The sequence below is a fragment of the Cryptomeria japonica genome, chromosome 6 (genome assembly GCF_030272615.1).
Source record: "Cryptomeria japonica chromosome 6, Sugi_1.0, whole genome shotgun sequence".
Classification (NCBI taxonomy): domain Eukaryota; kingdom Viridiplantae; phylum Streptophyta; class Pinopsida; order Cupressales; family Cupressaceae; genus Cryptomeria; species Cryptomeria japonica.
Window position 1 is genome coordinate 228,682,263 of NC_081410.1, and position 13,014 is coordinate 228,695,276.

The 13,014-nt window shown below is 36.3% G+C and overlaps 1 protein-coding gene across 6 annotated transcripts in view; it reads right to left on the reverse strand.

Annotated features, from left to right (window-relative positions):
• LOC131071412 (uncharacterized) overlaps positions 1-13,014 on the reverse strand; it is a 370,752-nt gene that overhangs the window by 140,140 nt on the left and 217,598 nt on the right. For all 6 annotated transcript variants that reach the window (XM_059207323.1, XM_059207322.1, XM_059207320.1 and 3 more), the window contains 6 exons: positions 10,513-10,923; positions 10,139-10,416; positions 9,930-10,018; positions 9,741-9,830; positions 2,698-2,959; positions 2,158-2,589 (listed from right to left, as the gene is read on the reverse strand). In XM_059207323.1, the coding sequence (XP_059063306.1) occupies positions 2,158-2,589; positions 2,698-2,959; positions 9,741-9,830; positions 9,930-10,018; positions 10,139-10,416; positions 10,513-10,923 (1,562 nt within the window). The remainder of the gene's footprint in view (positions 1-2,157; positions 2,590-2,697; positions 2,960-9,740; positions 9,831-9,929; positions 10,019-10,138; positions 10,417-10,512; positions 10,924-13,014) is intronic.

The window sequence follows — 13,014 nt, forward strand, 5'->3', positions numbered from 1 at the left end:
TTATGGTGTTTTGTTGCAACTTTCTTGGTTATCTTCATGGTTGTTTAATCTACTTGAATCATGCTCAATCAAGGTAGTGTGTTAGTTTGAAGGAAATTGTGTGAGACTTGATCTTTGGTAGGATTCGTAATCCAAACCACTAGCTTCTTGCTGATTGTAGGAACGCCTTGCATGGTCGACTGGAGAATACTTTGAGTCCCTTAACCTTCAATCATTATTGTATCTTGGATATGTACCTTCGTGGTAGTGTCTTTGATCTTTGATGCATTGAATATCATTTTGTTACCTTAGAAGATCGCATCAATTTCAATTGAGTTGTTATCTTATGGCAAAATTGAAGTTGGTTGAATCTTGCCAAGTCTTGTCCATACGAAGTCATTCTTAAGGTTAGGCTAGATTAGACCTCTTTCAAACCCTACTCCTTTGTTATTTTTGAATAGTTTCTTAGTTTAGCAAATCTTGAACTTTCGGAATGCGTAAGACCCCTTGAAGGAAACAGCAAATCACATCATACCGCTGGAAGCTTGTCCACACGTAGAGACCCTACTAACAGAACCTTGGAGTCTTCCTAACTGATCCTTTATGCGAATCTTCAGCAGTTAGAGACTATTTTCTCAAGAGAGGATAAGATGCCTATTGGTATTTTATTCTGTGTATGATTGTGTACAAAATACACGTCAACAGGACCTTGATAGGGTTCACTAGGTGAATAGAGAGGTTGAGGCAGTAGCAATGGTAAAGGAGGATAGAGCACAAGCGGAAACTTTGAATGTTGGTGTAGGTGACACTGAGACAAAGGTAGATATCATGGCTATAACATCAACCAAGCCCTATCTTAGATGCCAACGCAAGAGGTCTGCAGTGTCCTTTAAGCCATGGACATCTAGCTTTTGTTTTGATATTTGTTTGAAACTTTTGACGCCATGGATTTCATATTCCATGAGTTTTGTATGCATTTGACAATATTTATATATCTAAGTGTGTTATTTGCTTCAACTAAAATTTGTATTTATACTTCTCTGATCGATGCATACTTTTGTATGTGATCAAATTAGATTCTCTTTGATGATGTTATTGTGTCTTTAAGTTTTATTTATTAAAGGGTGCATGACACAAGCTTTAATTCCTTAAAAAAACTTTGAATTTCAATCAGTGTTACAAGATACATATATATACATATACACACGTATATACATACATACATAAATACATATATATGTATGTATACATACATATATGTATATATGTATGTATACATACATATATGTATATATGTATATATATATATACATACATATACATATATGCATATATGTATGTATATATGTATATGTATGTATGTACATATATATGTATACATATATATGAAAAAGCGTCGGGGAACCCGGGGAACAAATAGCCATTCGATAATTCAATAATGAAGAAATAAAGAATGTTCGGGTGGGGAGGGGCTAGTGGGGAAAGACAATCCTATGTTGGCCAAGCAGGTACCAAACCACTAGCCGGTAGAGGGTGGGGGGTGCCCCCTACTATGGATAGGGTGGATAGTGGCCCTCACCCCCCCCCTACTTAGGCCGCCTCTGCCTCTCAAGATAGGGGTAGGGGTAGGGGGTAGGGGGTATATATATTGTATATATGTGTGTGGTGTATGTGTGTGTGTATCCAAAGCCATTCCTATACCCAAGGAAAAAAATTGCTCTAGCACCATACCCTATACTTGTACCCGCATTGCACCCGTATCAAGACAGGTAACTTAGTTAATAAAAACAAAGATAATATTAGAGTTATTTCCAATAAACAAATATATTTATTCAGAAATGGCATGAACATAGCCAAAGGAATAAAGAGAGGACTTGCACAGTTCATTGAAATGAATATAACTGTTCTTTTTCAATTTTGAGAGCATTTGTTCGAAAAGGAAAATCATAAACTAATATAGCTTTGCAACATTATTGATATTATGATTAAGCATTTAAATTTGTAAATGCCTTTAGATTTTCTGCTATCAGCAAAGTGGACATCTGAACTCTTCTATTAAATACAATTTCAAGTCTGTAATATTGTCTTTGTGGCTTTAAAAGGCTCAGCACATATGAAGAAAATTCCAAATTAGTTTACGAAATATAGTTCAGAAAAATTCAGGTCAAGAGAAATCACCTTTTGATGAAATAGAATCGAAGCATTGCGGAGACTGTTATTTATTTGATATGGCAAAGATTCAGGTGATTGCATGTTGAAGTATATGATCAATGAACTTCTTTCTTCTTTGACATCAACAACTGCAAATCGAGAACTCTGTTTCCCCCTGGAAGTGTTCCCACTTGCTGCAGAATCTTCAAGAATGTTTGAGCAACTTCTGAATTTCAGAAAGAAGCGGCCTAAAGAAGCAGCACAAATTGGTCCAGACCAACTCCATCCAGGTTCGGTCAAGGAAAATTGGAAATATAATGATAAATCTATCCCTGCATTTCTTTGCTTCTGTAAATTGTTATCAACAGCACGAATCGCTTTATCTTCACCTGGAAATATTTTCATATGAAGTATAGCTTGCTGTCCAGGGCTGACAATTCTTTTAGCACCTCCAGTTTCCTTTTCAAGAAATAATCAATAGAAAACAGAATCAAGGGAAGTTAGAACAAACTTTGCATGCGGTTTAGATGAAGGATAAACCAAACCAAATATTATATAGAAACAAACCTGCAAACCTTTCGGACAGACAACAATATCTTCAGATGATTGATTCACAACAATATATCTGGGTACTAGATAAATAGTTTGTGTTGGCTCCAATGCACTGGATAAAGCTAGCTGTGAACCAACACCCAGCTTTACTAAGTCCTTCAAACCCGTTTCTTCTTGAATTTCTAAACTGATTTCTGTGAAACCAGAAAAGAATTCCAAATCCAGAGATGATACAACTGCATTTTGTTCTGACCTTTGGATCAATATCTTGTCAGACCTGTCAAACAAATGAAATAATATTATTCAAATTTCTCCCACTAACAAGTTCAAGAATACTTAATGGTATTAAACTAACTGAATTTGTTTAAAAGAAATTCAAAAGCGAAGCATTCTCAAAAATTCAGGAAGGAAATCCCCAAACCAGAAGCCTGGAGAATACAACTTAAAACTATAAACGTTATAACCCTCCAACTTCGCTGAGGGTTCCCTTAAAATTGTCAAAATGAACCTCATATTCAGCATTCTAGTGTTTATTCCAAAAAAAATCCCAGGACTTCATTTTTTATCATTGTGACTCTGCACCACCCCATGAGAGAAAACAGTGCATGAGAAACCCCAGGCGAAAAGTCTAATTTTGAATAGAGCTCGTGAAACATTTCCTGATGTGAAACCTATGTTACAAGATACTCTATCCCTCTCAATGATAACCCATTGCCCCATATAGGATGCATTTTAAATATGGGAAATATGCTGGATATGCCTGAAACCATAGATGAAAAACTCGGATTTTGCAATAACTCGGCAAGGCCAAAAAATTTTAAAAACTCGGGACTCGCCAAAACTCGGCAAAAAACTCGGCAAAACTCGGCAACTTTATCGAACATTTGAAAATACATTTTTTTTTTATATATAATTCAAAAACACACATTTACACCAAATTTGTATAACATATATGATTTCCATGATATATAAATCAAATTTTTTTGGTAATACATAGCAACAAATGCAAGTATCATAGCATAAACCAAAAAGTAAAAACCAAGTGCAACATATGTATAAGAGTTCAATACATATCAACGTATCATAGTGACAGTCTCATAGAGTTATAGAGTCATAGACCACAAAACAAGAACCTCTGAAATTCTGATTACATATCAAGTTCAAAGTTTGGTATCAATGAAAATAAGAAATCATAAATTGCGTCTACGACTAAAGCTCAAAACAGATTGTGGCCGCTGGGTGGGTGGTGCTGAAGTAGTGGCAACATCCTCAACACTAACAGGTGCCTCTGCTGCATGATCAACCTCCTGCTCCTCCTCACGTGCTACCACTTCCGCATCCCATTCCTCTCCTGCCCTCTCCAACTCACTCAGCTGCTCATTAGTAAGGAATGGATCCAAATCATTATCAACATCATCAGGAGAAGCAACCCATTCTGCTGCATATGGATCAATGTCATCCAAGTCAAGTGCTTCATGTGAATCTTGCCCTAGCACCTTCTTCTCATGTAATCGAATGTTGTACCGCACATAGACAAGATCATTCAAGCGTTGTTGAGTCAACCTATTGCGCTTTTTTGTGTGGATGTTCTCAAAAACACTCCAGTTGCGCTCACAACCAGAAGCACTACAAGGCTGTGATAATATGCGGATGGCAAGCTTTTGAAGATTAGGCGTTGTGGCACCATAATCTTCCCACCACAAATCTGCAAGGATACAAAATGTGATTTATAACTTGTAAAGATTTCAATAATCTTAAAGAGAGAAATAAATGGTAAAAATTAAACATATGTTTTTTTTTACCTGGTCGTAAGGTGGCTCTCCTACGTTTGCAATCAGGTGAAGAAAACAATTCCCCTAAGGCCTTCTTATAACTCTGCAACTCATCAAGTATCAGGTCTCGAAGGATCTCATCATCAACTAATCTCCGAATGCATGTGTCAAGGCCAATTCTAACCTCTGCATCTGCTCTGAAACTCGGAGAGTAAAAAAACTTGGGATTCAAGAAGTAGGCAGCAGCATGAATATGTTGGTGGAGTTGATGGTTCCACCTCCGATCAATTATGCGCCATATGGGTTCATACTTGGTCTTGTTTGACCCATACAAGTGTTGAATCGCCTCTTTGGCCTTATCCATGGCCTCATATAGATACCCCATGGAGTTATGATCCCCATCCACCATTCGTAGCACCCTCACCAACGGTTCCGACACCTAGATATAAAAAATCTAACAAAATCAGCAGATTGAAATATTAGAAAATTAAATAATAAATCATCAATTAAAGTTTCAAAACTTACATTGATGATCTCCTCCACTATCTTGGCAAAATTAGCATCAAAAATGGCAATCACAACCTTCTCTGCTTCAGGCTTTGTAGCATAAGGACTCCCCAACCATCTTTCACTCACGAACATCCGCTTCAGGTTGGGCAATGTAGCAAGTATGCTCTGCAAGGTGAGGAAATTGGTAGCAAAGCGTGTGACCCCCGACCGCACAAGATCCTTACCTTCAGTGTGCTCTCTCATAAGATTCAGGACCCATGTGTGATTGTAGATGTATTTGGTGATATTCCTTCCATCTTCAACCACTTTCTTTACCCAACTTAGTTTCCCTATGTCCTCAAGGAGCAAGTCAAGACAATGGGCAGCACAAGGGCTCCAAAATAATGTCGGATGTCTAGCCATTAGAAGTTTGCCGGCTGCGACATATGCAGCTGCATTATCAGTCACAACTTGGATGACATTCTGCACTCCCACATCCATCACCACTTCATCCAACATGTTGCACAAGGTCTCCGCATTCTTCACTTCATTGGAGGCATCAATTGATTTTAAAAATACTAACTGTCCTCCTGAAGCAACTAGAAAGTTGATGAGTGTCCTATTCCTACCATCTGTCCATCCATCAGAAAGAATGGTGCAGCCATTCTTTTCCCAAATAGTCCTTTGCTCTTCCACTAATGCATGAGTGTTTTGGACCTCATCCTGCAATAACGGTCCACTTACCTCGTAACGGCTTGGGGATTTGAACCCCTTACCTACCACAGTCAACGCGGTGACCAATTGGTCCCAAGATGGACTAGAAATAGCATTGAACGGAACATCGTTGTAGATAAAAAATCTAGCACACGCCACCTTGGCTTGTTGGTGAGCCTCTTTATTCCATGCAGTGCCAAGCAATCCAGGTTGTGCACCAGGAGTGTTACGTGGAATAAAGAAGTTTTCCATGTTGCTGTCCAAAGTTCCCTTTGCTCGTATCCGTGGCCCAAGGGAAGAACCAGATGTCCCCACATCTGTATGTGACCCCATGGAACTCAAATCTGCCCTTGGGGCTACCATTGCCTCTGCTGTTCTCTTTTTTGTTGCCTTCCTTTGATCATATGCTTCAAGCGTTGCTATTGCATCTCTCGTAGCCTCTTCAGTACATTCCGTACAGCTTGTGGTATCTCGGCATTGAATTTTTGCAAGGTGATATTTGAACCTATTAATGCCACCTTTTACAATTTTTTTGCAATGGTTGCAAAAAACATCTCCTCGTTTTGGACCTGGTCTCCCATGTTTCCAACAAGGGTCTCTCTTTTTGCCACCAACTTTAACTGTAGAAGCTGAATCCATTTTCTTTCAAAAAGATGTGGAAAAGAACCTAGCAAAAGAGAGGCAACATTTAGAGATAAATAACATTGTTACCAAAAAAAATCACAAACATCCAAAAATTACAACGACTGTATAACTGTATTTTATTTACAGTCATCTATTAATAGATGACTCTCTAAAATTAAAATTTTTAATTGGTTGTGTATTTTTTTAAGTTTTTAACTTCAAATTTAAATTTAAATGAAATACTTTAATACACATTGACATTACACAGTTGGTAGTCATTTCAATTTTCAAATGACTATGAGTATTTCACAATTGACTGTGTAATACACAGTCATTAATTACAATGTACATTAATGATTAATGTATTACACAGTCATCAGTCATTTGAAAATGACTATGTATTACACAGTCATTTCAAAATTTGAAAATGACTGTGTATTACACAGTCATCAGTCATTTGAAAATGACTGTGTATTACACAGTCATCAGTCATTTGAAATTTTGAAATGACTGTAATGACTGTGTATTACACAGTCATTTGAAAATGACTGTGTAATACACAGTCATTTCTCATTTGAAATGACTGTAATGACTGTGTATTACACAGTCATTTTCAAATGACTGTGTAATACACAGTCATTTGGAAATGACTGTGTATTACACAGTCATTTCAAATGACTGATGACTGTGTAATACACAGTCATTTGAAAATGAATGTGTATTACACAGTCATTTGAATTTGAAATGACTGTGACTGTGTAATGATGACTGTGTAATACATAGTCATTTGAAATGACTGTGACTGTGTAATGATGACTGTGTAATACACAGTCATTTGAAAATTTGAAATGACTGTGTATTACACAGTCATTTGAAAATTGAAATGACTGTGACTGTGTAATACACAGTCATTTGAAAATTTGAAATGACTGTGTATTACACAGTCATTTGAAAATTGAAATGACTGTGATTGTGTAATGATGACTGTGTAATACACAGTCATTTGAAATGACTGTGTATTACACAGTCATTTGAAAATTTGAAATGACTGTGTATTACACAGTCATTTGAAATGACTGTGACTGTGTAATACACAGTCATTTTGAAATGACTGTGACTGTGTAATACACAGTCATTTGAAATGACTGTGACTGTGTATTACACAGTCATTTCAAATGACTGATGACTGTGTAATACACAGTCATTTGAAATGACTGTAAATTGTAATTACTAATGATTGTGTATTACACAGTCATTTGAAATGACTGTGACTGTGTAATACACAGTCATTTGAAATGACTAAGACTGTGTAATACACAGTCATTTTCAAATGACTGTGTATTACACAGTCTTAGTCATTCGAAATAAAACAATACAAAAAGATACCTGGTCGTGCGTGCAAATGCAAACAATACAGTCATTTTGACTGTGTAATACACAGTCATTTCAAATGACTGTGTATTACACAGTCAAAATGACTGTGTATTCGAAATAAAACAATACAAAAAGATACCTGGTCGTGCGTGCAAATGCAAACAACACAGTCATTTTGACTGTGTAATACACAGTCATTTCAAATAACTGTGTATTACACAGTCAAAATGACTGTGTATTCGAAATAAAACAATACAAAAAGATACCTGGTCGTGCGTGCAAATGCAAACCCTATGCAAATCGCGTGGCGTTTTTTGCCTTCCGGAGTCGCGCGAGCCGCGAAATGGAATAAAGACTTCGGTTTTTTTTTTGCCTGCGACTTAAGTCGCGTTTTTCTTGCATTTTGTGCCGCGTTTCGGGCGGGTTTTGGCCATTAACGGCGATTATTTGCCAAAAAAATCGGCCTGAGTATTTCCGCGATTAACTCGCGCAGCATTTTGGATCGCGATTACTCGCGAGTTTTTGAATTGCTCGCCGAGTTTTGCAAGTATGCCTGAAACATTTCCTGATTCAAAACCTTTGTTAGCAGCTACTTCATCCCTTCTCCATGATACTCATCACCCCATGTAGGATGCACATTTTTAAGGGAAACACACTGGACATGTCAAACATTTCCTTATGTGGAACCCAGGTTAGCATACCATCCCCTCTCCATAATACCAATTGTCCTGTATTGGACATATGTTTATATGGGAAATGCCATGGAAGGCCCCCAAATAGCCCATACACATTTGCATCTCCAGATAGAGCCAAGGCAAAAGTGGGAATGCATAAAACATGCTGTTACAGAATATAAAATATATCACCACAAAATATTAGAAACAGATGAGAGCTTGAAAAGTCTTCAAATGTCATAAAAAGGGATAGAAAGTTGAAAACTCCTTTCATATTGCACAAAAAATTCGTATTTGCAATATTTTGGAGAATGTGTTTTGTTACAGATTCTTTTTATCAGTTTGGAGGGTTCGCAAAGCTAATGAATGCTTTGGAAGTTCTCTTTTCGCATCTATCAAAATATGTGAGATGCTATTTCTTCCTTCACAACTACATGTCTTTCTAATAATGGAAATTATTTCATTGCAGTTGTTATCCTATGCCTCCAATTTGATTACAGCCATTTTAATTGTATATGTTTTATGGTATCTTTGTTTTTATTCTTTATGTTTCACATTCAAGCGATATTTCATCCAAGGATTATCAAAAGTAGATTGTATATGAAAATGGTGCCTTACATGTATTTGTTGTATCTATACCTGTATCAATACACCTTACTGTAAAATCAGTAACCAGAAAACACATCTCCACCCTATTAGACGTTCCTTAAACACAAAAATACTAATTGGAAATAGTAAATGGAAACAAGGAGGTCTCCAGGTATCAGATGACTTCATCTGATCATTCATGTTGCCTCAAATCATTTCCTCGAACAACTCCTGCCATTTGTTGTAAATTTATGACACCACCCTGGATTAACTCGACATTTTTTTGAATGCCCTTGTGGGGGAGGGCCCACCTTACTTGAACTACGATCATCATGAAACCTAGGTCATCTAGTATGTGTGTGTGCTTTGGTGTTTCCCAGTACCCATGTACACATTTTTCCTTCTTTTTTTTTTGGGAAAATGGCTTCCCCATCTCTGTTTGCAAGTGACTACAGTATCAAAAATTTCCAGTAATATTCTAAGGCATTTCATTTCAACAATGATTTAATCCAAAACCTTCTGAACCTAGCTATTCCACTAAATTTGCAAAAATATTGAACTGACAACAGTAAATTACAGCTGATAAATTTTCATATGTCAGCTGTACATAGATCTAAAAAAAATTCAGATCCAACGAAAATATGGAAAATATTAACTCTGTATACTTATAGTGGACATGAATTTGATAAGATACATATAAAATTGCTCATGTGCGCTCTGTTTCTGAGGATGTACACTACTAAAATAAGGAAAAGAAAAAGTGGAAAAATATCTGATATGATAGATTCTCCATTGTAAGATCAAATCATGGAAATTTTCTTACTTCTGAAACCAGGAGATTTTGGATTTAGGATTGAGAAGTACTCCATGTCCTGATGACATTGATTCATGAGGCTTTTTGCCTTTCCCTCGCCTGAAATAAAGAAATATGGATCAGCATTGGATTGAAAATAAATGCAACAGTGCTCACTGAAATGATGGAAATCCTAATTTCTATTGTAACATGGCATACCAAAGAAAGAATGTCTTCTGTTCTGAGGCAAAACAAACAAGTGGCATATCAGTGTCATTTTTGAGTGCATAAGGTGTATAAATAATAGCCTGCACCAACCCAGCACAAGAAGACGTCTGTCACTCATTAAGATAGCTGGCTTTCTGTGCACCTTATAAAATTGACAATAAATTTTCATGATATAATGTGTTTTTCTTTTTTTAACTCACTTCTAAAAGGCCTGTTTCTCCTCGTGATAACCTCAGCATGGCAAAGTTTTTCCCATCCCCAAAATCCAATTCAACATCTAGACCATGCATGTCACTTTTACTACTGTGAGCTAGTTTTCCCAATTCACCAACATTTACTGGATTGCTCTTTTGTTTCAGATCACAAAGAATTATAGTTAGGAAAAGATTACTGAGATCTTCATACATGTAGGTTTTACATCCACCTTGAACAATAGGATGATTGCCACTATGTTCATCTATTTCATCTGCATTTGTATCTGCACACAAAATAACTAATTAGAAACCATGAAAAGAAGAAGTGATTAACATTTTTCACAAATATGCATTCCAATGGTAATTAACTAAACAATCACCTGATGACACTGCAATCTCCACCTCAAGAAGATTGGAAACGTGAATGGTTGGCAAAATCAAAATATCCTGTTGTTCATAAAATGCAACTGTAGAGGACTCTGAGCCTCGTTGCTCAGAAGCATGAGATCTAGTCACGGGCAGCTTCCTTCTTGTAGTTCTAACAAGAAAATAAAGATCTTTGAACTTTGCATCCGTCATCTTTGGGCCACAATGAATGGTGCTGAACGACGATTGTGTAGGTTGACCACTGAATTTCTTTTTTAAGTGATACGTTAATTTTTCAAAGAGCCCTGAAATGCGGACAGCTTTCACACCTTTCAAATTCTCTGACCACTCAAAGGAAGGTGATCTTTCACTCTCCAGAATAGACTTTTCAGAAGTTGCAGGTCGTACACAAAGCACATAATTCCCTGAAGAATTATAAAAAACATACAAGATTTAGTAGGAAACATGTAGCAATGTCCAATACCACAACAATTCCAAGCAGACCAGAATAATTTCATTAAATGCTACAATATAAGATTGATCGCTCCAATTCAGCCAGGATAAATGGTTGAAGAAATTCGATTTGTCATATAATAGAATGAATCATCATTTATGATGTGTTCATAAATTAAAATTTGTGTTTCAAGCAGAGTTGTAATTGATTAAACTAAATAGACTAAAATTTAAAACTCATTTACAACATACCACCTTCTTGCATTGCAAAACCATCTTTTTCTGAAATTATGTGACTGGGATTTCTCTTCATGTGATCCTTTTTCTTCATCTATATTATATAATTTTTCCCATAAAGGCAATGACATTTCTCTTCTAACATGTGAAAGTGTTATGATCCTCCCTATATTTATAATGCATTTGAGCTTTACACAAAAATATTCTGCAAGGACATCTTACAAGCAAATACTTGTGGGGTGGTTTGTGACTCATCAAAGACTAGATGTTCATTGCATCCCTGGGAAACTCATCTTTTGTGGAATGTTCTTATTTTTCACTAAACCCATCTGTCAAAATGTGGCTATGAAAGCTGATTGTCATGTTTTTATCCACAATGTATTATTGCTTTTTCCATCTTGAGCAAGGGATGTCATTTCTCAGGTCATTTTGCCCAGTCCTTCAGTCATGTATGAAAGAAGTGAAAAATAAATTTGACTATCAAGTTCAAAAACAACGAGATAACTGATAACTTGGAGCACCCTTCTGAGGTGTTTTGTACCAAATGTTAAGCGGTAAAGAGGGATCTGAAGAGCACCTTGGTCATAAATGACAGGGTTTGAGTGGTTGAGAGTGTGTAAATGCATGCCTGGCAGTGCTTGGGCATTGTTTGGATGACAATGATTATATAAAAGTGCTTCAGTTATGAAGAATTGTAAGTGGCAGTAACATGGATAAACATGCCTATCAATGGAAAGCACAGCAGACATATTTTGTAACACATGTTAAGTTGCAAAGAGGCTGCTGGAGCATGCCTTGACCAGTTTTTACATGTCTTTAGTGGCAACTAGCAACGAAAAGTGTACCCAGGCAGTTTATAACAAGTGTTAATGTCATGTCCCCTCCTTGATCGCTATATGTATCCTAAAAGAAACAATTATGATTAATAATTAATATAATAATTAAACAACAAATGATTATTTGAGATTTATTTATTTATTAAATATTATTATTTAAATTTATATTTTACTAATAATATTCTTAAAATTTATTTATCCATCCGTTAAATATTATTATTTGATTAATATTTAATAGACTATGGTTCTGGAGAATTTCCTCTATCATCTTTTGGTATTACCGACTTTGGGAATTCTACAATAAATGATTCCTCACTGCCGGCAAATGGTCGAGCTATGCTAAATACCAAAACTCCTTCCGTATACGATCCCAGCTAAGAGATGTTGATGAATACATGTCTCCGTAATCAACACTATCACATGGAAGATTATCGAATCCAGGGATTATCAAACAAACTTTCCATAAACTTGGTTAATGTTAAATACGGAAAGGTAGAAAAGAGCGATTATAATCATCGCACATGAAAGTATCGAGCCAAGCCAAAACGACCATCGTTGTCAATACCGTATCAAAGGTTGCAACAGGAGAAGTGGACTATTTTATCGATCATACTTAATATTACAAGAGCAACGATCTGTATTTGTAGTACATAAGATATCATATTATCGCTACCCCAATTAATGATTATTTAGCGCTTAAGAAATAACAGTCAAAGAATATCCGCCAAGGCAAATGATAACATGTGTGATTAATGAATAAGTTGTAGTAATGAAGACAAGAGGTTTAATCTGCTATCCACCCAATTGCATGTACAAGTGACCAATAAGATAGTGTGCGTTGCATATATCGATCAAGGAAGATAGACGGATCGATGAGGTTGATGACTAACTATTAGTTTATCATCGATGATTGCTGTCATCAGAATCACACTTATAATCAAGGCCGTGCTGTGATTCATTACAGAAATGTTTTGACGGATTCATAAATAA